At 46.5% G+C, this 23911-nt stretch overlaps 1 protein-coding gene across 6 annotated transcripts in view; it reads right to left on the minus strand.

Moving 5' to 3' along the window:
- WHRN (whirlin) overlaps positions 1 to 23911 on the minus strand; it is an 84611-nt gene that overhangs the window by 28366 nt on the left and 32334 nt on the right. For 4 of the 6 annotated variants that reach the window (XM_033123969.1, XM_033123971.1, XM_033123970.1 and 1 more), the window contains exon 3: positions 21427 to 21552. The exons of the other annotated variants lie outside the window; for them this stretch is intronic. In XM_033123969.1, coding sequence (XP_032979860.1) covers positions 21427 to 21552 — 126 coding nt within the window. The remainder of the gene's footprint in view (positions 1 to 21426; positions 21553 to 23911) is intronic. 6 annotated transcript variants of the gene reach the window in all.

Raw genomic sequence — 23911 nt, forward strand, 5'->3', positions numbered from 1 at the left:
CTCAAGGTCACTGGTCACGCCAGGAAGTGAACAACGAATGACCCAGAATTGGGTCCAGCTTTCTCACATTCTTCCTACCCCCCACCCCATGCCACCCTTATTCCAGCACTGTCCCTGACACAGAGGCGGCACTTAGTAAATGGTGCAGGGCAGAGAGAGACTGTTCTTCCTACTCCCCCATTCTCACTTCCCTTTGCTTCCCCTTTTCCTTTGGTTTGTGCAATGTAAAGGTTAGATGTGGCACGTTTAAAGGTCTTGATCTGGCCCTTCCCCATCCCTCCAAAAAACTAAGAGCTCTATGTGTTTATTCATTGAAATGTTACTTTTTCTTACCCCCTGAAGCCAGCTCTGAGTTAGATGACATGGCTCAACAAGGCAAAAAGGAAAGAAGCAAAGGTGCTGTGACTGTCAGGCCTTCCAATGGGTCTCCTGTGGATGGGGAGACTGAGGCCCAGAAAGCACAGGGATGTGTCTGGGGCCAAAGCCCGGATCCTCAGGCTAATTAACCAAGAAAACAGCCACGCTGCCCAGAACTCATTGGGACACGACCCCCTAAAGAAAGGAGAGACAGGTGCGAACAGTGATCGAGTGTCTAATATCGCTCGGCTTGCCATCGGGGCGCCAATGGGGAGGACACGGAAGGATAAACGAATAAAGGTGGCTCTATTTTATTTGTCACCATGGCATCCTATTTATCACTCGTGATGGAGGAGTGGGGGGTGGACCATGGGAATGCCCTTCATTTCAAGGCTGAGGAAAGACTCCTCCATCATCCACAGCCCACTGAGTGACAGGCTCAGATTTGGGACGCTCTGAGGAAAGCAGGAAGGGACGTCCACAAGGACAGGCCGCTGATTTCCCCTGAACTTGTCCAACCACCAGGAAGCAGGAATTCACTTTCGCTGGGTCTGAGGCAGCACAGGAGCATTGAGGAGGTCCACGGAGCTGTGGAAAGTGCTCAGCAGGCTTGGGAGTGAGCCCACCTCGGTGAAGGGTCCCCTCTTATTCCCTAGGGACCCAGGGAAAATAATTTTACTGGTCTAAGCCTTCCTTCCCTCAAAATGGGAATGAGACCACCAACTCTTATGCAGACTAAATGAGAGGCCATCTGATGTGTGGTTGGGAGCACAGACCCAGGAGCCTGCCCTCTGGGTCTAATCCCAGGCTCTGCCACTTATCAGCTGTGTGACCTTGGGTAATTTCCCTAACCTCTCTGTGCCTCAGTTATCTTCTCTGGAAACTAAGGATAGCATCACTTCCTACCTCCTAGGTCTTAGGATTAAATGACTTAATAAACTCTCCACTGTATCCCCAGTACCTAAAACAGCATTTGGCTTAGTAAATACTCATGAATATTTATTGTATAGGCACCTATAAAGCACATAAAACAGTATGTAGCATATAGTAAGTGCTCAATAAATGTCAGTGCACTTTTGAAACACCAGGCTTATCCCTTGAGTGATCCCTTAGTCACTCACCAACCAAACCTTGTGATTCTGCCTCCTGAGTCTCATAAAGCCATAACCCCCACCTTTCTACCTGACTCCTCCCTAGGCCCTGCCTTCAGCTTCAACATACCCATATATATATTGACCACATCCAGAAGCCACAGACTGTTATCCCCATTTTACAGATGAGGAGACTGAGGCTGGACGTGAAGTGACAAGTGCTGGGATTTGGCCTTTGTTCTGTCATCCTGCAAAGCCCCTGTTGGAACCAGTATCAATCCTGCCTTTACGAGAAGCCAGTCTATTCTTCCTCCATTTCTTAGGTGACCTCTCAGCCCTGGGCTTCCTGCCATACACGCAGTAGACACTCTATTCATGCCTGACGCAGGAACTGAAAACAAGTGAGCCAAAAGAACCTGTGGCAGGGTGGCAGTAGCTCCGAGCACCCTCGCCAGAGGTCATCAGGAGAGAAACCTGCAGCCGACAACTTGATCCATGTGCTAAGCTGGGAGACAGGAACCTGTCCTTCCAGGAGCCTGAAAGAAGCTGGTTTAGGGCCGTCTTCATGTCTCCCCAAGGCTTGATTAAAATGGATTTTGCTGCTCAAATCAGGACCCCACTGATTGTAGTATTAGCACAATGCAAATTCAAATTCTATTAAAGAGTTTTATTGCAATTATAAATCTTTAATAGTCTTCCATGTCAGGTATGAAATTTTAATGGGCTGCTTTTTGGGGGGAGGGGGAGGAATACAAGTGAGCAATGCAGTTTTCATGAGACAACATTCGTTTTTCCCTGCGGGTCATAAGTTAGTAAACCTTGTCCATATTAAAAAAAAAAAAAAAGACAAAAGCTAAGAAGTTTCCTGGAGCAAGCTGGAGTGAAGGGCCGGGTCTCGGTGAGCCCTGCATACAACCCTCTCAGGTTTGGTACCTTCACACGGCAGAACCCAATCAGAAAGGCTATGGATGGAACTGCAAAGCCAATGCATGCCAACGTCCACGAGGACTCCTGCCTCCTTCTGGTTCCTTCTTCTGACCTTGGCATTTCCGTTGTCAGTACTTGCTTACTCTATGCAGGATATGGGCTGCCCTCAATGAAGGCCTATTCTAATCCCCAGGTCACCAATGGAAAAACTGAGGCCCGGAGAGAGGAAAGGACTTGAGCAAGGTCGAGTCAAGGTCAGAGCTAAGGCAGAGAAGCCACTCTGAGTTCTTCCCACAGAAGAGTCCCACTCCCAAGTAAACAAAGCAGAGCAGTTACAAAAGTCAAACCCAGGAGGAATAACAGCAATCCACCCCCCACCCCCCACCCTCAGTGCCTCACTGGGTCAGCTACCCCATACAATTCATCTCTAAACTTAATAAGCACGACAAGGGCGTGGAATGGCATCCTGATTTATACACGAGGGTAGTGAGGCTCAGAGAGGTGAAGTCACTTGCTCAAGGACACCCAGCAAGCAAGTGGCAGAGTAGGACTTGAATCCAGCCCAGCTGCTATTCTGAGCCCCAGACTCGTTATTTTGCCCACTCAACATTTCAACTCAGATGACTCAAAAGCATGTTAAACCAGCTCAGCCAAAGGGACTTGCTGCAATAATGGAAATGTTCTGTATCTGTGCTGTCCAACACAGCAGCCACTGCTACTTAAATTTAGATTAATTAAAATTAAATAAAATTAAAAATTCATTTCCGCAGTCATAGCTGCTCTGTTTTGATAGCCACACGACACTAGATGCTGCCACATTGAGCAGTACAGCTCTAAACACTGACGACCCAGACTGAAGCCCTGACCTTCTCCCATCCCTCCTCCAACCAGTGCTCGTCTGGGGCTCCCCATCTCAGTGCTCAAGCCCCAAACCTCCAAATCTATTCGGTCCATCATCGTGCCCACCAGATTTTACCTTCCCCTTGGAAGAATCTCTAATCCGTTCACTCCCCTTTAGCTCCACTAACTTTGGCCCTGGCCACCACAGCTTCTCACCTGGACCACTGTCATGACGTCCTGACCCACCTCCCTACTTCTACCCTCACCATCCCTCAGACCATCCTCCTCTGACAGGTCATTTTATGTGTCAGCTTGACTGGATTGAAGGATGCCCAGAGCGCTGGGAAATCATTAGTTCTGGATGCATCTCGGAGGGTATCTCTGGAAGAGATTAGCACTTGGATTGGTGAAGCGAGTAAAGATGATCACCCTCCCCAATGTGGGCAGGCATCATCCAATCCATTGAGGGCCTGAAATGAACAAAAGGACGGAGGGAGGGTGAATTCACCCTGTCCGCTGGAGCGCAGACATCCCTCTTGCTGGATCCCGGACATCGGCACTCCTGATTCTCAGGCCTTAGGACACAGACCAAGATTTACACCCCTGGCCCCCGATTTTAGGGCCTTTAGATTTGTACTTTCAACATCAGTTCCCCTGGTTGTCAGGCCTTTGAACTCGAACTGAGTTAGTTACACCACCAGCTTTGCTGGTTTTCCAGCTTGCAGACAGCAGATAGTATTTCTTGGTCTCCATAATCGCACAAATCAACTCCTATAATAAATTTCTTATCTGTACCTATGTATCTATGTATCTATCTATCTATCTACCTACTGTGTTTCCCCAAAAATAAGACCTAGCTGGACAATCAGCTCTAATGCATCTCTTGGAGCAAAAATTAATACAAGGGTATTGTATTATATATTATATTATATTAATTATATTTATTATATATATTTTATATATTATATTATATTATGTTATGTTATATTATATTATATTATACCCACACTTATAGTAAAATAAGACCGGGTCCTATATTAATTTTTGCTTCAAAAGACACATTAGAGCTGATTATCTGGCTAGGTCTTATTTTCAGGGAAACACGGTTCTACCTACCTATCTACCTGTCTGTCTGTCTGTCTGTCTGTCTATCTATCTATCTCTATCTATCTATCTATCTATCTATCTATCTATCTATCTATCTATCTATCCTATTGGGTCTGTTTCTTTGGAGAACCCTAATACATCTCCTTGTGTAGCAAAGGGATCGATTTAATCAATTTGACTATAAATCTGAGCTTCCACACCTTTCTTAAAACTCCCCGCTGACTTCTAGGCTCCTTTATTTAGCCTAAGAGGGGACTTACCTTGTTAATCCATCTACATTTCTATCCCCCAGCTTTTCCCAATCTATCCACACTTGTCATCTCTCAGTTCTATGAACAGATAGAGCCCTTTCCCACCTCAGGGCCTTTGCATATGCTGTTCCTCTGCCCAAAAGATTGTTTCTTCCATTCCTTACCTGGATGACTGCTATTCAACCCTTAGATCTCAACTCAAATGACACCTCCTCCAAGAGCCCTTCTCTGACTACCCCCTCCAAGGCAGGTATCCCCCTCACTGCTCCGAACACCCTGCAGCACACCCCATAGTTCTCCTCATCATATCTTGAGATCATGCTGGGCTGTAAGCATTGAGTTCAGGGCCCATGTGCTATATTCTCCTTGCATGGCGCATGGGAGGCATCTGACAAATGCCTGACAGAATCAGTGAACGAGTGAATAAACGATTAACTGAACGATGAGCAGACACACACACCAGCAAGCTAGTCCCGTTGCCCCTTCTGGTTTCTGCAGACAGGCAGGAGCCATTTTCCATTTATGTAAAGGTTAAGTTTGACAAGGCCAGGGCATGTAGGGAGCTGGGTACCCCCAGCCCAGTTCTGCACTGCAGCAGGAAAAGAGCATCTGATTTTTTCAGTGGAAGGCAAAGAGGTAATAACACAAATCACAGTTTTGTTTTGGCTGGAATTACATTCTGGAAAATGGTGCACATTTATCCAGCCTCTCATTCTGGAAGAGAGAAAACTAGGGTGAGGGGCAAGGCTTCCAGTCTGTCAGGGCAAAGCTGGCCTAGAACACAGCCCTCTCATCTGTTTGGTGCTGCTCCACAGACCTGCAAGAATCAGAGCTCTCAAGTTCAAGTCCATAGCCTTCATATACACAAATAGTGACTAGCCAGAAACTGTGCTAGAAGGGGAAATCCTATTTACAAGGTCTGACAATTAAGTTTGCGAACTCGCCACCATGCACTTACATGGGCAGCACTGTACAAACAGCTCGGTAAGGTTTCATAACCTTGGTCTATCAGTGTCTCACTGCTGTGTTCGTGTCGACGTGTGGCGGTGTCTTGCTGAGTGGTGTTCATTATTGTGGTTACGTGTTTTTGTGTGACATCACGAGAATGTCTGAGCTTGGATTAGAGCAACGAACAAACATTAAATTTCTTGTTAAACTTGGCAAGCGTGGAAGTGAAATCAGCGACATGTTAGTCCAAGTTTATGGGGATATTGCCATGAAGAAAATGGCAGTGTACAAATGGATTAAATGTTTTTCTGAGGGGAGAGAACGTGTCACTGATGAAGAGAGGTCAGGGCGGCCAGTAACGAGTCAAACTGAGAAAAACATTACAAAAATTCATTGATTTGTGCATCAATATCGTTGGCTGACTGTGAGATGCATAATAGACCAAGTAAACATTGATAGAGAAACAGTTAGAAAAATCTTAACTGAAAATCTTAGCATGAGAAAAGTGTGTGCAAAAATGCTCCCAAAGGAGCTCACCGATGAACAAAAACAAAGGAGAGTCAAAGCTTGCCAAGACCTTTTGGAGAGGCAAGATGATGTTTTGGGCCATGTTATCACTGGTGATGAAACATGGCTGTACCAATATGACCCGGAAACAAAGTGTCAAAGTGCACAATGGAAGTCAGCCAATTCTCCACAACCAAAAATGTTCTGTCAGTCCAAACCAAGAGTCAAAACGATGTTGCTAATCTTTTTTGATACCAGAGGGATTATTCATTAGGAATTTGTATCAACTAGACAAACAGTTAATGAAGTTTACTATTTGGAAGTGCTGAAAAGGCCGCATGAAAAAGATTAAAACGACCTGAACTTTTCACCAACAATTCATGGTTCTTGTATCACGACAATGCACCAGCTCACATAGCACTGTCTGTGAGGGAGTTTTTAGCTCGTAAACAAATAACTGTATTGGAACAGCCTCCTTACCCACCTGATCTGGCCCCCAATGACTTCTTTACCTGAAGATAAAGGAAATATTGAAAGGAAGACATTTTGATGACATTCAGGACATCAAGGGTAATATGACGACAGCTCTGATGGCCATTCCAGAAAGAGTTCCAAAATTGCTTTGAAGGGTGGACTAGGCACTGGTGTGAGTGCATAGCTTCCCAGGAGGAGTTCTTCGAAGGTGACCATAGTGATATTCAGCAATGAGGTTTGTAGACTTTTTATAGGATGAGTTCGCGAACGTAATTGTCCGACCTTGTAAAACACCAGGAGTGAACGCTAATGTAAACTATGGACTTCAGTTAATAATAACGCATCAATATTGGCTCGTCATAGTAATAAATGTACCACACTAATGCAAAATGTAATGTTAGAGGACACTGTATGTGGGCAGGGTCGGGGGAGAGGAGGTATATGGGAACTTGGTACTTTCTGCTCGATCTTTCTGTTGACCTAAAATTGCTCTAAGATGAATCCATTATTTTTTTTAAATGATATTTTTTAATTAAAAAAATAAAAATGCAAGAATGGCTATGAAAACCCTGCTAGAGAAGGGCTTCACAGGGAGGTACCAGATGCTAAAACCTGCTTTAACGCTTCTGTAATTCCAACGGTGTGGCACTGACTCCTGAACAGAGGGACAGACAGGGGAACAGACAAGAAATAGGCCCAAAGACACATGGAAATGCAGTATATGCTGAAGGTGGCATTACAAATCACTGTGTCAAAGATGGGCTTTTTAATACTCAGCAGTGAGATCACTATGTAGCCACTTGGAAAGAGATAAAATTGGAGCCACATCTCAAATCCTACGCCAGAATAAATGGCAAACAGATTAGAGATCTAAAGGGAAAAATGTATTTACAAGTATTAAAAGAAAAAAAAAAAGGGTAAAATTCTCTCTATCCCGGGCATATGGAAAGGTTCTCTAAGGAGAACTCAGATTCAACAAAAGAAAAGACTGATAATTAAACTAAGTAACAGTAAAAAACTTTCACATTGGAAAAAAAACACAACTCTATAAGCATGGTCAAAAGAAAATGACAATGGAAGAGAAAACATTTATAATATATCATCATATATATGGGCCTGATTAGCCCTAATATAGAGAGAATTCTCACATTTTAGGGGGAAAAATCCAAAATTGTAATAGCAAAAGAATAGGGAACAAGACATGAAAAAGTTACCAAAAAAGACATAAAAAACACACAAAAAGACATTCGACTTCACTCATAACACGAAAATTGCAAAAATATAGAGAGCTACATCAAGATACCATTTCGCGCCTATCAGATTGGAAACAATTGAAAACTTGCCAATGCCTGTCAGTGAGCTGTGGGGAAGCGGGCTTGCTCGTGCATGGCTGGTGAGAAGTCCAGACAGAACAACACTTACGGAGTGGAACTTGGCAATACTGAGCAAACTATATATGTATTTACCTTTTGACCCAGAAATCCCACTTCTAGAAATGTATCCTGAAGATATACTTCCAAAAGTAAGAAAATACATACGCAGACCGTTACTCGTGGTGGCATGGTTTGTACTTGTAAAATATGAAAAAGAACCTAAATGCCCACACAGAGGAGAGGGATTGAAGAAAGTAATAATAGAGCCACACAGTGGAGCACTGTGCAGCTGACAGACAGACTGACAAAGATTTCTGTGCACTGGCATGAAGTGATTTCCAGAATATTACATTTTAAAAATTAAAGTGCAAAAGAATATCTGTAGCACACTGCCTTTTGAATAAAAAGGGAGAAAGTATACACATACCTGCTTATTTTTGCACAAAGAAACAGGAATAAACCAGAAACTGGTTTATTTGGTGACTTGCAAGGAGTGGGTGGGAGTGGGTAAGAGGGACATAGGATAGAGGTGATACTCTGAGTTTACCTTTTTTGTATAACTTTGATGTTTTAGTTACTCAAAAAGTACAATTAAATCAATAAGGATGGGGGTGGGGTGTGAATGCCAGCAGAAACAAATGAACCTATTTCAAATGAATAACAGACCTAAGCTGAAAGAGGAAAAAGGAATAACAAACCCAAGTAACACAGTCCTTTCACTCTAAAATCTTAGTTTAAGGACAAAATGAATTTTAAACAAATCTGAAACTCAACACAGTAGGATTGGTTTTCACAAGTGGTTTGCATTAGGCAATTCTAAATTACTTTTGTGTCTTGTAAGATTTGGCAAGTGAGTATATATATTGAACCATTTAGATGAGAATCAAGTACCTCCTACGGACCAGCACTGTGCTCAGCACTGTGCTCGGTGATGGGGATACCGTATGTACTGTATTAGTTTCCCACAGCTGCTGTGACAAATTGCTGCAAACTTAGTGACTTAAAGGAACACAAACTTATTATCCTAAAGTTCTGGAGGCCAGAAGTCTGCCATGGGTCTTACTGGGATGAGATGAAGACGTCAGCCGGGCTGAGATCCCTTCTGGGGGCTCTCGGGCACAGTCCATTTCTCTGCCTTTTCCAAGCTCCTAGAGGCCACCACATTCCTGGGCTGACGGCCATATTCCTTTACCTTCAAAGCCAGTATCGTCAGGCCAAGTCCTTCTCACGTGGCCATCTCTCTGGTTCTCTCTTCTGATTCCCTGCTCCACTTTTAAGTACACTTATGATCACACTGGGTCCACTTGTACAATCCAGGATCATCTCCCCATCTCAAGGTCAGCTGATTAACAACCTTCTGTAATCTTACAAGCTTCCTTCTGTAATCTGAATTCCTCTTTGTCATATAACCTAATATATTCCCAGGTTCTGGGGATGTAGACATCTGTGGGGTTCGTTATTCTGTCTACCACATGAGTGGTGCTTAAACATGGCATACACTTATGATTAGCCCAACAGAAATGAAACCAGAAGGCCTCCACCAGCCCATCTGGGTGAGGAAGGGTTAACAGGGCACCTTGGCACTTTGTCTGCTGGAGCACAACTTGGTTCAAACTTGCTAAGACATACTTGACAAAATGGTGCAAAAACCTTTGCAACTTTACTTCTAGGAATTAATCCCAAGAAGATCATCACGGTTACACAAAACAAGAAGTTACAAAGATAATTTAGACGCTTCCTAAAATTCCAGGAATTGATCGATCAAATACCATATGCTAAATCCATACCGTAATACCATTAAGCCATAAAAAACAATGTTGTAAAATACTTAATCACATATAATGATGTTTTCCAATTTATTTAAAAAATTACAAAACCAATATAAGCACATAGCAAAAACAGTCAAACAATGAAAAGAAGAAAAAAAAAGGTATATACAAACTCTAAAAATCTTGCCTCCCTAAAGCTCCCTACCCTTAAAAACACATCTTAGGGGCCGGCCCGGTGGCTCAGGCGGTTAGAGCTCCATGCTCCTAACTCCGAAGGCTGCCGGTTCGATTCCCACATGGGCCAGTAGGCTCTCAACCACAAGGTTGCCAGCTCAATTCCTCGAGTCCCGCAAGGGATGGTGGGCTCCGCCCCTGCAACTAAGATTGAACACCGGCACCTTGAGCTGAGCTGCCGCTGAGCTCCCGGATGGCTCAGTTGGTTGGAGTGCGTCCTCTCAACCACAAGGTTGCCAGTTTGACTCCCACAAGGGATGGTGGGCTGTGCCCCCAGCAACTAGCAACGGCAACTGGACCTGGAGCTGAGCTGCGCCCTCCACAACTAAGACTGAAAGGACAACAACTTGAAGCTGAACAGCACCCTCCACAACTAAGATTGAAAGGACAACAACTTGACTTAGAAAAAAAACAGGCCTGGAAGTACACACTGTTCCCCAATAAAGTCCTGTTCCCCTTCCCCAATTGAAAAAAAAAAAAAAAAAAAAAAAATTCACAAAAACAAAACAAAACAAAAAAAAACAAACACATCTTAGGTCCCCAGACCATCTGAGGTCTCAGCAGGAGATGAAGAAGTAACCACTATTAACAGTTTCTTGAGCATTCTCCTAGGAACACTCCACATATTTATGTATGTACAGATGAATATATTTATCTTCTTAAAAAAACAAACGAGATCATTTAACACCACTCGGTGCCTTCATCTTCTGCAAAGGTCTTTCTGCCTTGGAAGGATGTTAACGCTGCATTGTCCTGGAGGGTGGGGGAAAGCATATAGTCTGATCCTACTTTTCCTGAACTATTTTTATCCACATCACATTCCATGTAAGCACAACTCTGGAAGGACATACACCAACACCGTTGTACTAGTTTTTAACTATAGGATTTGCTACATCCGCTACAGTGAACATGCTTTACTTCTGAATTCAGGCTTTTTAATATGATCTTAAAGTTGCTCATCTAATGTGGTCTTTAACTGCCTTAAAGGAGCTGGGAAGGAATCTGCCAAAATGTTCACAGGAGTTGCCTCTAAGTGGTGAATTTCAGGCAATTTTAATTTCAAGCTCTTTATTCATTTTCTGTGCTCTCCTGACTATATATGAAGACCATATTGTTGAGGGCAAAGAGAAAAACAAATCCTAAAAAAAAAAGTAAAAATATGTGGGGGAGGGCATGACATGAAACGTCTCCCTCAATGTTTGGCGTCTTGGGAGGAGTGGGCCTGAGCGCTTTGCTGCTCTGCTATGCCACCCTGGAGAAGTATCTTCTGTATGCCACCCAGTCCAATCCATGTCTCTAAGTAATTTGGGATAACTCATTCCTGTCCTCCACTGGGCTCAGAAGCCTGCTGGCACAGATAGGCTTGGAGGCGGTTTAACCTCTTCTGGAAAGATCCTCTGAGGTTTCTCTTATTTGTTGCACCTTTTCAAACCTCATTTCAATTGGAAACGACTAAACAAACACCTGATTTCAAGGGAATGGTTAAGTACATTATGACTCAGACACAAGATGGAATGTTATCACGCAGCTATCACAAATTGCACTTAGGAGAAGTTTTTAATTACATGGGGAAAATGCAAGTGAAAAATGTGGGATGCAAAATAGTATACACCATATAATACCAATCGTGTAAAAATGTGCAGAGCAAGGAATGAAAGAAGGTACATCAAGATGCTAACAGATGGAAACAACCGAAATGTCCACCAACTCATGAGTAAATAAACAAAATGTGGAATAGCCATACAACAGAACATTACTCAGCCATAACAAGTAATTTCCAACATATGTTAAAGGAAAGAAGCCAGACACAAAGGCCATATATACTATAATTCACTGATATGAAATGCCCCAAACAAGCAAATCTATAGAGACAGAAATGGAGAGGGACTGCTTAATGGGTACAGGAATTTTTTTGAGTGGGGGTGATGAAATGTTCTGAAATTAGATAGTGATGATGATTGTACAACTTGGTGAATATATTAAAAACCACTACTTTGCACACTTTAAAAGGGTTATTTTTATGATACCCGAATTATATCTAAAACAAAGATGCTAATAAAGGTTGACTTTAGGAGCCAGGATGTGTGGGTCCCTTTACTTTCTGTATGTTTGTATGTGTAATTATGTATTGAACCTATTGCTTTAATAGCTAGAAAACAATTAAAATTAAAAAGAAACACAATTCCCCAGAAAGGTCTGGGTTAATAGCTCTAGAGCGCAGCCCCACCCAGGTGGCTGCACACCCCCACTTCTGAAAGATGCTGACCAAGTAAACCCCCTAATGAACAGGGGAACGGGCTGACCTCAGATCCAGCAAACCTTGCACATCCTCGATGCGTAGGCAATGACCTTGGCATGGCCACATGTGGAGCCAGAAAGGCAACTGACAAGCCTCCCATATGAGTCAGCCACCACTCAGCAACTCCAGGCCCCTCACGCAGCCACTTGGAGAGGAGATTAGAAGGAATTCCGCAGCCAGCCCCTGTGAACCATCTGCCTCAAATGGACAGCACGGTTCACAGGGCCCTGGGCACCTGAAAGAAGCCTCCCACCTTTCCCTGTGACCAAGATAAGCTGCAGCTGGGCTCCTCCTCTAACGGGTGTCACTGTAGGAACTAGGCGTTTCTCTTTTGGACAGTAGTCTGCCTGGGAGTAATTACCGCCCTAGCAGGGGCCCCTTTAAAAGCCAGATGGTAGGACTAAGCAACTCGAATGTTTGTAACTTATTAAACACCCATTCAGAGGCCAGTTCACAAATCCAGCTAAGAGAGTATCTGTCCTACGAAGGATGGAGAATGTGGTCCAGCCAGTGGGAAGAGGCTAAAAAAAACAGTCTCCCCACAGGTGCCGGGTTTCTCAGGAAAGAATCACCTCCTAGCTTCTTGAGAAGGCTGTTCATCCTCAGTGCAGACTCATCTCATCAGCTACCTGACACTTTCAGATGCCATTACAGACCAGTCTCATCCACCAGCGTCCACGCGCATGTGGATAACGAAAAGCACTCACAACAGTTAGAGCTCCCGTTTTGGGGGTGCTTATCATGTGCCAGGCAATGGGCTTTACATGCATTATTTGCTCATTGCGTCATGATAATATAGTACCCGAGACATAGGTGGTGGTATTATTATTATCATTTCTTTTTAGAGAGTCTGGAATCTATAGGCAGCACAAGTCCTCCTCCACAGTCCCTGGGAAGGGAAGCAAGATGCCACCTCTGAGGCTCATGGTTCGTGGACCCCTACCCAGGAGCTAGAGGTAACATTGCGCCTCAGGGGGAGGCGTCCCGAGGTAAAGCTCTGGTCGGGAGGCAAGCCTGTTGTCTGAGCTGGAGCTCAGTGATCACATGAAAGTTATTATCCCACCTCTTGCTTAAAGAGCCAGGGGATTTTCAAGTCCCCAAAGCAATCAGGGGCTGCTCTGCTATGATTCGCCCCAAACGGGCTCCGTGGGGCCAGGGCTGGCATGCCAGCGAGGAACTGGCAGGAGCAGCCTTGCGTTTATTCCATCCCAGAGGGGCAATGCAAGGACTGCTCCTTCACCTGGGAGGCAGGACCCATGGTGGAAATGACATCACTGGGTGGTCCAAGCCAGAGCCAGTCCTGCAACCCTAGCCAGCCCCTTCCTGGGAGGCAACCTTGGGCAAATCCCTCCCACTTTCTCAGCCCCATTTTTCTCATCCACAAGCAGAACTAATGCTAGTTACTTTACAGGGTTATAACGAAAACCAAGAATTTTTTTTTCAAGCCAGTGTATTTTGAATACTTTTATCCGTGTTAAGTGCTTTATAGAGATTCACTGGCTACGTCCTGACACGTTCCTAGAGGTACTCTTATCCCAGCTTTACAAATGAGGAAACTGAGTCCAGGGAGATAAAGTGACACGGCCAGGAATTCTAACTCCAAAGTGTCTGCATTTAACCAGCACGTGACACGGCCTGATAATGACATCACAGTGCTGGCACACAGTAGGTAGAGAAATGGCTGCTATGGTTATTACTGTTATTATAAGTTTCCCCCCAAATAACACTTTCTTGCTGAAGCACAGCGTTAGTCACACATTCCTATTTAATTTGATTTAAAGTTGAGCTAGGCCCATGCTCTCACGTGGTGATGACACACATGCAACCATCTCAGCCACAGGTCCCCTTCCCTGCCCCTCGCAGACACTCCTGAGCGAGCCCTCACTCGAGCTAAGCCTTCTGCCTTGCACTGCCCAGTTGCAACCACACTGCACAAACACTTCTGCAGCCACACTAAATCAACGGTGCTGGCACGCAAGATACACATTTGCTGTCCTTGGGAATGGAAAGAGCACTGAACTTGGAGGCAGACGGACATGGACAGACGGACATGCCATCATAAAATAAAAGCCGCCTGACTACCCTGGGGTATTCTGACTCCTATGTCCAGCTGTGCTTGTTCAGCCGTAATGCGCAGGCGTTGAGAGCACGTAGCCTCGGAGACCCCTGCGTTCAGTCACAGGTGGCTGCCAACTAAGAACATGCTTTGGGGCAAGTTGGTTAATCTCACTGAGTCTCAGAGGTTTTTCATCCATAAAATGGGGACAGTGACAATCAGAAGCCCCTCTTGGGGCTGAGATGAGGACAGAACAAGATGATTCAGAAAGCACCTGGATGGGACGAGGGTGGCCATAAGTGGTCAGTAATTGCTTTTGTACTGTTGTTATTATGTAGATTTCAGAAACATCACACTGTGCTGTGCTCTTCTGCCAGTTTGCTGGAGAACCATTTTGCAAGGGGAGGCCCCCAGCAAGTTCTGTAAGAGCCACTGGGGTTGGCCAGAGGAGAGGGTGTGAGGGAAGAAGTGGGAACAGGACTTCAGTGACTAAGTACTGGACCCGCCCAAGTTCCAGTCCCAGCTAATCCACCTACTAGCTGTGTGACCTTGGGCATGTTACTTAACCTCTCTGGGCCTCAGTTGCCCACCTCTAAAATGAGGATGTTACTAGTGCCTTGTTGCTGGGAGGACTAAATGCCTCACTAAGCACCCAGGTTGGTACAGAGGGAGCACTCCCCACATGCTGGTGATCACTGTTATTACTGTCAATCAGAAATAACTAGAAAACTGCTCTGCCTTAACTTACTTCCTTCTGTTATCATTATCACTGCCCTCATGCTGTGGTACCTTCTGCCATTTTCATCATGCTTTTACTTAAAACACATGCTGATCAGCCGTAAGAATCCTCCAGATTCCAAGTCCAAAAGCAGAGTGTGTGGAAACCTTGGGTGGGTATCGCTACTGTGATGACAGAGGAACTGTGGAGGGCTGAGGGCCTGGTCGCCAAGGGCGGTCAGACTGTTTGTTTTTTCCATCACACAAGTTCAGGGCAATAGGCTCTGATGACTAACAAGAGGTTCTGGGGCAGATTCCCCACTCCAGCACCACTACTTCCTTGCTGTGTGACCTTGAGCAAGTGATGACCTCTCTGAGCTTCGGTTTGCTCACCTTTCAGTGAAGGATAGTATGATGTCTGCCTCAGGGATTGTTTAGGGATTTGTTAAGGTGGAGCATGAAAAGCACTCAGCAGGATGCCCGGCCTAGAGTTACCACTTGGTGAATGCTCGCTGTCACCATTTCTTTCACCAGTGCTCAGCCAGTACATCATCTGAGCCCCAGCAGTCTTCGCTGCCTCTGTCTCCCACTCCCACCGTCCCCATTCAACACAATTATCATGCAGAATACACAGAGGACCACAAATCCAGGTGCTGCATCTCACACACCTCGCTCTGTTCCCTGATCGCCAGCACCCTGCGAGGCTCCACCCACAAGAAGGACCCACACGGCTGGGCTGCCAGGGCAGGGACACGGCCAATCCCCTCGCCATCCAGCCAGCAAGGCTCTCTCCAAACCCCATTCTAGGAAGATGAGAAAACAGACACACCCAGGAGACATTTTGTCATTTCTCCTTCACGTGTTTTCTCTCTGACTGCAGAAGAAAGAACATTATAGGTATTAAATTGCAATAGTGAAGAATGTTAATAACACGACCTCTAAAATACATGTCTACTACATTTTTATGCTTCTAGTTTTGAGGAAGCCCATCTCAAGACTCTGAAGTGGCAACAACTTAGTCAAAATCTTATAAATCAGAGCTGTCAGGTTTTGTACTGAGAAAGGAAGCAATTTTCTAAGAAACGGATGGTTGGGTCATAAAAGGAACAGAATGAACAAGAAGGGTCCCCAGGACATTGTGTGTACAACAGGCCAGATGCAAAAAGGTCTGGAAGGATATGCCACCTGCTGCCAGTCTTCACCTCCCAGTGCTGGACAGGGGCAGGGGAAGAAGGACTGTCACTACAGCACAAGGCAGGGTCTGATTGGACTTTTCTACAAATAGCAAGTATTACATTTACAATTAGAAAAAGAGGATTGATTTTTTTTTAAAAAAATATCTATTATACTTGGTCAAGTTGATACCTGCCAGGGTTCTCCACTGTAAACTTAATAATTTTCTCTTGATAATTACAAAATATATTGGTAGAAATACTTTGAAACTATGCTAAAAAAAAATGCTGTTTCCGCTTAAACTTCTGCCCACTCTTTAGCACCCACGGGTGCATTTTCCTCCTGGCAATTATTACTGTAATGTAATGTTAAATGGTGATGTTCCCTTCCCTTATTCCTTCTACACTGTTTCATGGGAAATTTTCCTTAAGGAACAGTTGTCGCTCCCTGCCCCCATTGCTTTATTTATTCAGTTCTTTGTGTAACTACATGAGTTTGGACTCATAGATAGTCACTGTGTTCCCGTTTGGGCACAGGGAGCTGTCCAGGCGAGCACTACACACATTTGATAGGCTGACTTGGTAGCACATCTTTCCTTTCTGGTACCACGAGGTACCCCAGGCTCGTCTTGTACCTTCCCAGCCATAGACATGGCATCAACCACTCCTACAAATAGCCCTGGTCTCTTTTATCTGGAGAATAGTCTTTAGAAACTAAGATGTTGGCGTTAAGCGTACCTATTTTTACTGGGGTGTCCCTGCCTGCAGCTCCTCTCAGTGGATAGAGCGAGGAACCAGATGTCTGTATACTAACTCGTGCATATACTCATCCCTGTTTAGGTCTGTATCTGCGTGCACATTCATATATAGTTTTTTCTTTTTTGGTAAATGAATCCATATTGATACTTCTCACCACTGGCAGAAACGAAATGGGCCTCCCACCCTGGGATGACCTCAGGGTGGAGGTTGTGGGGTCAAGGCAGGATCTGGGACAACCCACTGGGCTTCAGAAACTTGGCGATTTTTAAGAAGACTAAATATCCTTGGTTTCCTCTCTCTGTATTCTTTTGCTATTTGGTCAAATTAGGGTATTAAGGAGATAGTAGAGCAAAGCGTACGGCCTTTGAGAGTCCTGAAAGGCAAGGGCCCAATCCCTGTGTGATCCTGAGCAAGTTACTGAACCTCTCTGAGCCTGAACTGCTTCTATCAATGCCCACCACGGGGTTACTGGGAGGAAAAAATAAGAGTGTTATCTGAAGTGTTTAGCACAGTGCCTGATTCATAATAACTGGTCAATAAATAGCAACTGTTATCATTATTATTTTTAAATGCTAGCCACTCTTCATTGTCCTTAAAAGAACAAACAAGATTTTATGGTCTATTCTTTGGTGGGGTTTGAAGCTGGGGGGGGGGGTGGGGAGCAGGTGCAAAGGAATAAGAGAGACCTAAAGATAAGTGCTGAAGGGGGAGTGAGCCCCTACTGGGAGGGTGGGGGAGTTCCTCATCCCACCTGGCCACCCCTGGAGAAAATGCTGGGTAGTGCCTGAGCCCACTCTAAGGAGCCTCTCCGCCTAGCAGTTGACTTGTTCCTCCCCTGGACCCACCCCTGACCCTCGGGAGCTAAGTGAGCGCTGGAAGCCAGGCAGAAGGCAGCACTTTAACCCTGGGAAAGCTCTGCACAGCAGCAAGGAGCCCTATTGACAAATAAAGCCTGTTCTTGGCTCCACCACCCACACAGCCAAGCCCCTTTATTCCATTTCAATATGCCTAATTCTACTGAAAATGCATTGGCAATAAACGGAATTAATCAGTCCTAGATGCCCAAGCGAGTGTAGGCAGGTATTTGCATATCCCAAGACCTTGGAGAGGAAAGTGAAATAGTGGCAGGGAATATAAAGTGCTTTCTTGTGATGGGCACCGGAGATGGAAAAGACTTTACTGAAAGCAGGCATTTTATGAGCAAATAAAGCTTTCGATTGCCTGCAACTGAGAAGCAACTAAAGTGACTGGAAAACTTCTATGGAATATGTGTCCTCTGCTTTGTTTCGAAATGGAGGTTGCTTTATTGCTGCTGTTTCCATGATTATAAAAGTAATACTCGCTCCATACAGACACTGCATAAGGACATAAAGAACAGTGAAAATCATCCATAATCTCATCACGTCAAGATTACCACTGCTGACATTTTGGTATGAGTCAGTATAAATGTATCTCTGTGCGTATTTTCCTGTACATGTACAATACGAATGAAATCCTGTTAAACTGGTGATTTTGCATCATGTGCTTCCCACTTAATAACAGAGCATGGACATCCTTGAGACATGCACATCTCAGGCCAGAACGTAGCATGTCCTTCCTATCGCACACTCCCTCCCCCTTTCGTTTAACATGGATTCAATACGAACGTATTCATCACCAACAAAGTATTTAACCTGTTCATGCGTTTCCTGTCACCAAAGACACGGCTTATGTCATCACACAACATCCTTTCTATAAGGGACCAGATGAAAACTGCTCTCAGGCCTCAGGAAGAGGAATAACCAGGTTTCTCAAGCACAGTTGGTTTGTTTTCATCTTACAAATATCTCACCTGCTTCCCTCTTTGCGTTGGCTGCCAGGAAGCTCAGAGCCAAATTTGTGTCCTGCCTGTAGCTGGGTTTGCAGCCCACAAAGCAAGTGTTCTGGAAGATTCTCATTCCAGCTTTATCTCTTTCCCTCTGCCCCCATTTTCATTCCTCCCAATTTTCTCACTCATAAAAAGAAAATCTTTAGTCTGTGCTTAGAAAGTGACTTCAATCTGTTTTCGTGATTTTGGTGGTAAATAAATGGAATTAAAAGTGCATACAGGCTAAATGCAATGTGGTATGCTGGATTGGACTGTATGCTGGGACAGAAAAAGGGTTGTAGTGCGAAAACCATGTGAACTCCGAACAAAGTCTGTAGTTGGTTTACTAGTATTCTACCAATGTTAGCTTCTCAGACTTGACAGAGGTACCCTGTGTATATAAGATGTTAACATTAGGGGAAGCTAGATAAAGGAAAAAGGAAAACTGTCTTTGCAACTTTTTAGTAAACGTAAAAGTATTCCAAAGTAACAAATTTATTAAACACAATCTGCATACATAATAATACTATGATACTATGAGACTGTTTTCTCTTGGAGTCCCAACAAGGTACCATCTTAACCAGCTGAGAGCACAGCCAGCGCCAAGACCCAGGGCATTTCACAACCAACTACATCCAACCAACCTTTGTGGAACACCTACTGCCTGCCTGATTATGACAGATCTAGAACAAGAACCCTGATTCCTGGATGGGAATCGTGGTTTTACTTCTGTGCAAGTCTCTGAGTCTCAGATACGGTGCCTGTAAAATGGGTTTCCAAAAGGATGCATTTCACAGGGGTGTTGGGAGGTTTAAAGTACTCGAGGAAAAAACAGACTGTCTCAGTCAGTCCCAGCTGTATAACAAAGCACCCCAGACTGAGTGGCTTATAAACAACAGACATTTATTTCTCCCAGTTCTGGAGGTTGGCAGTCTGAGACCAGGGTACCAGCATGGTCGGGTTCTGGTGAGAACCCTCTTCCAGGTTGCGGACTGCCAACTTCTCCTTATGTCCTCACCTAGTGGAAAGAAGGCTAGGGAGCGCTCTGGGGTTCCCTTTATAAGGACGCCAATCTCATTATGAGGCTCCACCCTCATGACCTAAGCAGCTCCCAAAGGCCCCACCTCCAAACGCCATCACAACAGGGATTAGGTTTCAACATATGAGTCTGTGGGGGGGACACAAATGTTCAGTCCGTGATTTAGACACTCAGTAACTACAACCTTTGCCATTTATGTTATTGTTAGTTCATTTCTCCTTTCATCTTTTCAGTAATCCTCAGAAAGACATGCTATTTATTAGGATTGCCTGGGAAAAGGACGGGAAGCTCACAGAGGGGAAGGGACTCTCCAAGGTCACACAGCTATTAAAGCAAACGCAGCAAGCTGGGATTTGAACCCAATCTTCCCAACTCCAAACCCAGAGCTCTTCCCACGACAGCATTTGTCCCCATAGGACCTGACAGGTGCCCCACCTTTCTCCCACTCCAGCCCATCCGCCATAACATGGCTCGGGCGGCGGGGGCGGGGGGGGGATCCCCTGAACACTACTCTGATCTGCCGTGACCTTTTCTTCTCGTCTGTATAGAGGATCAGGTTTCCCCGCATTAGTGGCGTATTCAAGGCCTTTTATTACGGAAAACAGTCTCATCTCGTCCATCATGCCCGGCCTCACGTGCAGGCTAGTCACCCATCTACCCACCCACGGTCCAACCGCATGGTTCCTCCAGTGACATCCTTTCTCCCTCAGTCCCTTTCCCCGTCAGCCTCTCTCGTCCTGCAAGTCCTGGCTGAAAGGCCACCTGTGCCCGTGGTCACTGCTCCAAATCCCTGCTGCCTTGGTGTCCCTGGCATCAGGAGTTAGCCCAAACACATACTGCCATTTGTTTAGGTGGTCTTTGTCCTGGGTCCAGTGTCCTCATGGGCAGTCTCTGTCTTACTCCCCATTATCTCCCCCCAAAGCTCTGAGCGAGTTCCCGGTCCTCCTAGCAGGGCGGTGCCGTGCAGCAGTCAAGGCCATGGACTTTGGAATTAAGACAGCCTGGGCTCAAATCCTGCTCTGCACCCATCGGCTGCATGACCTTGGGCAAGTCTGTGTAACCTCTCCATGCCTCAGTTTCCCCAACTGGGAAATGTGGGTAAGAACAACCTACCCCACTGGGTAGCATGAAGTTTCCATGAAATGACACCTGTGATGTCAACTACGAATGTTGGGCAGTTAGCCCTTTTTAAAACGTGAGCTAATAATATTATGTCAATAATTGCTGGTTGCCCTGGATCGAATGCCAGTCCCGAAGCTGCCCCAGTGCAACCCCAACACAGCTTTCTCTCCTCTTCCCTCTCCATGCGCTGTAATAAACCCTGAAGTCAGGGTCATCGCAATCCATCGCAGTGTTTGCAAAACAGTAGCCACGAAGAGCTCGGGCTGGCCGCTGCCCAGCACCACGTGGGAGGCCACCCTGATCTGAGGACAGCTAGGAGAACTCAGGGCGTGGGAGATGGGGGCAGGGCTCCTGCTGCTGCTCTGAGCTGTGAATTAGAGGCGTGCAGCCAGGAGAGGGCTCCCAGCTGAGACCAGCCCAAAGGTGGGTGCTGACTGCTCTGCGGGAAGTCTGACGAAAAGCCAAAGAGCTCCACACATAGGTCGTCCCCTCCCTCACTCCATGCATACAGCCTGGCGCCAGCCCCATCTCCTCTCACCTTGAGCCCGCTGCTTTCGGCTTCAGAGCCTGGGTCCACGCCAGTGATGTAAATGCCTAGGCCGTACTCTGCTCCCCCGCGGATCGTGAGGCCCAAGGACCGGCCATCCCCCAGCACCAGGTTCACCTGCAGGAGGGACACGAGATACCATTCGAAGGCCTGAAGGGCACCATGAACATTAGGGCCAGCAGGCTGTACAGCCCCTCCCAAACCCCGAAGGGCACACTGATTCAGGCCTGCAAGATACCCTGGAACATTCTGGTTTCGGCCCCAGCTCGGCCTCTGACGTGCCAAGTGACCTTGGAAGTTCCTCTCCCTCCCTGGGCCACAGTTACAAGAGCAGTAAAAGGAAGATGCTGAAGGAGATGACCTTTAGAGACCTCCTATGCTAACATCTAGACGGCCTCAACACTTCAGGTGTCACATGTTCTTCATACCATGGGGGCCACAGACTCTTTCTACCTCCACTGGCTGCCCTTGACTATGCCCTTCAGTCGGCGAGTACCTGCTCAGGGCCTGGGGTCTCCACCCAGGCTCCCTCACCTGCCACCCTCCCTCCTTGGGATCAAGGCTGAGTCTAGGCTTGGGGGCGCCTCAACCCGCCATCTCAGGGGTCTCCTGCCTTCGCAGGGGCTTTCCACCTCCTTGGACATCTCGTGCCTTTCCAGTATCTCCTGCTCTGCCATCCATCCTGATGTGCTTCGGCAGCCCTTCATTCTACAAACACAGGGAGCGCCTGCTAAGTACAGACTCAGTGCCGGGCCAGGGGACCCACAGATGACCCAGACACAGTCCTGCTCGAGAGGATCTCAGTCTCGAGGGGCAGCGAGACCAGTAAACAGTGTGATCAAAGCACGGCGGGGCTGTTCGGGGGCTGTGTGGGCAACAAGAAGGGGCAATGGTCCTGACTGGGGGCGAGTGGGTCAGGGTGGCTTCCTGGAGAAAGTGACGACTCATGACATCGGAGGGTGAGCAGGAGTCACCAGGCAGGGGCAGGAGGGGCTCTCCAGGGACACAGGACAGCACGTGTCACTGCTTTGCAGTGGGGGAGCATGCTTTGGTGGAAGTGAGGGGAGGTGAGTCACTGTGGCCAGAGCTGGGAGCGCTGGGGGGAGTGGGGAGGCTGGGGACAGATATGGGACGTCCGGGAGACAGGCAGGTCAAGTGTGCCTTGGGTATGAGAGGGGAATTTATGGATAAGGAGGAAAGGGGCCAGAGCAGCTGGAACCTGCCCTCCAAGGGCAGAAACCATTCTGCAACAAGTGAAGACCCAGGGATGGGTAAGAGACCTAAAGAGAGCCCAGTGTGCCTTCAGGGATCAGGGAAGAGCACATGTCAGGGAATTAGGGAAGGAGTACAACCCGCTTCCTAGTTCCCACAGGTCATTCACCTAAGAGTAACCACGGCTCTAAACCAGCCACCAGGAAAAGCCTTTTATGTATAGGTAGTATCTCACTTCATTCTTCGACCACCTTGGGGGTCAGGGTGGAGGTGGTCAAGGCCAAACTGCCCAGTGAAGGAGCTCTGCTGTGCAACTTTGGGCAAGTTATTTAACTAACCTCTCTGTGCCTCAGCCTCCTAGCCTATAAAATGAGGATGGCAATATTGTTTGCCTTATAACGTTACTATGGAGAGGATCAAATTAAGAGACAAACATAGGCGAGTCTCTGGCTCTCAGTAAACCCTGCATAGATGTTGGCCACTGTTAGTCCGCTATCGCACAGGACAAAACCAGACAAGGCTACATGGCCACAGCTGACTCCTAGCGGCTGGCAGACCATCGTTGGGAGAGAGCCCAAGAGACAGTGACTCGACGGGGTTTGTTTCTAAGACTGCAGTCTCTGTGGCATGTCAGGGAGGCCCATCCCCAGTGGGCCAGGGCCAGGAGGTGCTGCCCAATGAGGTGGTCCCAGGTGCATAAGTCCAGAGCCAGCTCCCAGTTTGCTCCTCAGACAGAACATTAGAAAGGAGAACACCCGTGAGGCCCCTGAGAGCTGTCACCCAGAAGCGTCAGAGATCCAGATGTTCTCCTGACACCAGCAGGCTCTGAAGCTGCTTCAGGTTGGACTTAGGAACAACTGCCCAGCCCTGTGATCTGCCCCTCTCTGCCCCAGTATAGTGCCAGCTCCAGGGCTGGAGTAGGTTTGAGGTGACCTGGGTCCGAGGCCCACCCTGGTTCCTCATGACACGCAGGTCTGTGTAGCTGGGAGGTGACAGTGTGCTGGTTACATGTGCAGTCTCTGCAGCCAGACTGTCGAGGTTTAATCTTGACAGTAACACTTAACCTCTCGGGGCTTCAGTTTTCTCATGAGGAAAACATCACACCCACTGCACTGGGTTGTTGTGCAGGATGAATGGGTCCACTCATTGGAGCCTTTAGAATCCCGCCTGGCATAGCAGAGGCATTCAGAAAACGTGGGCTATTGTTATCATCTTCCAAGGGGCCCTCTCGGGCAAGCCTTCTGACTAAGCTTGAGCAGGTACA

This window comes from Rhinolophus ferrumequinum, chromosome 12, assembly GCF_004115265.2.
Source record: "Rhinolophus ferrumequinum isolate MPI-CBG mRhiFer1 chromosome 12, mRhiFer1_v1.p, whole genome shotgun sequence".
In the NCBI taxonomy this organism is placed as follows: Eukaryota; Metazoa; Chordata; class Mammalia; order Chiroptera; family Rhinolophidae; genus Rhinolophus; species Rhinolophus ferrumequinum.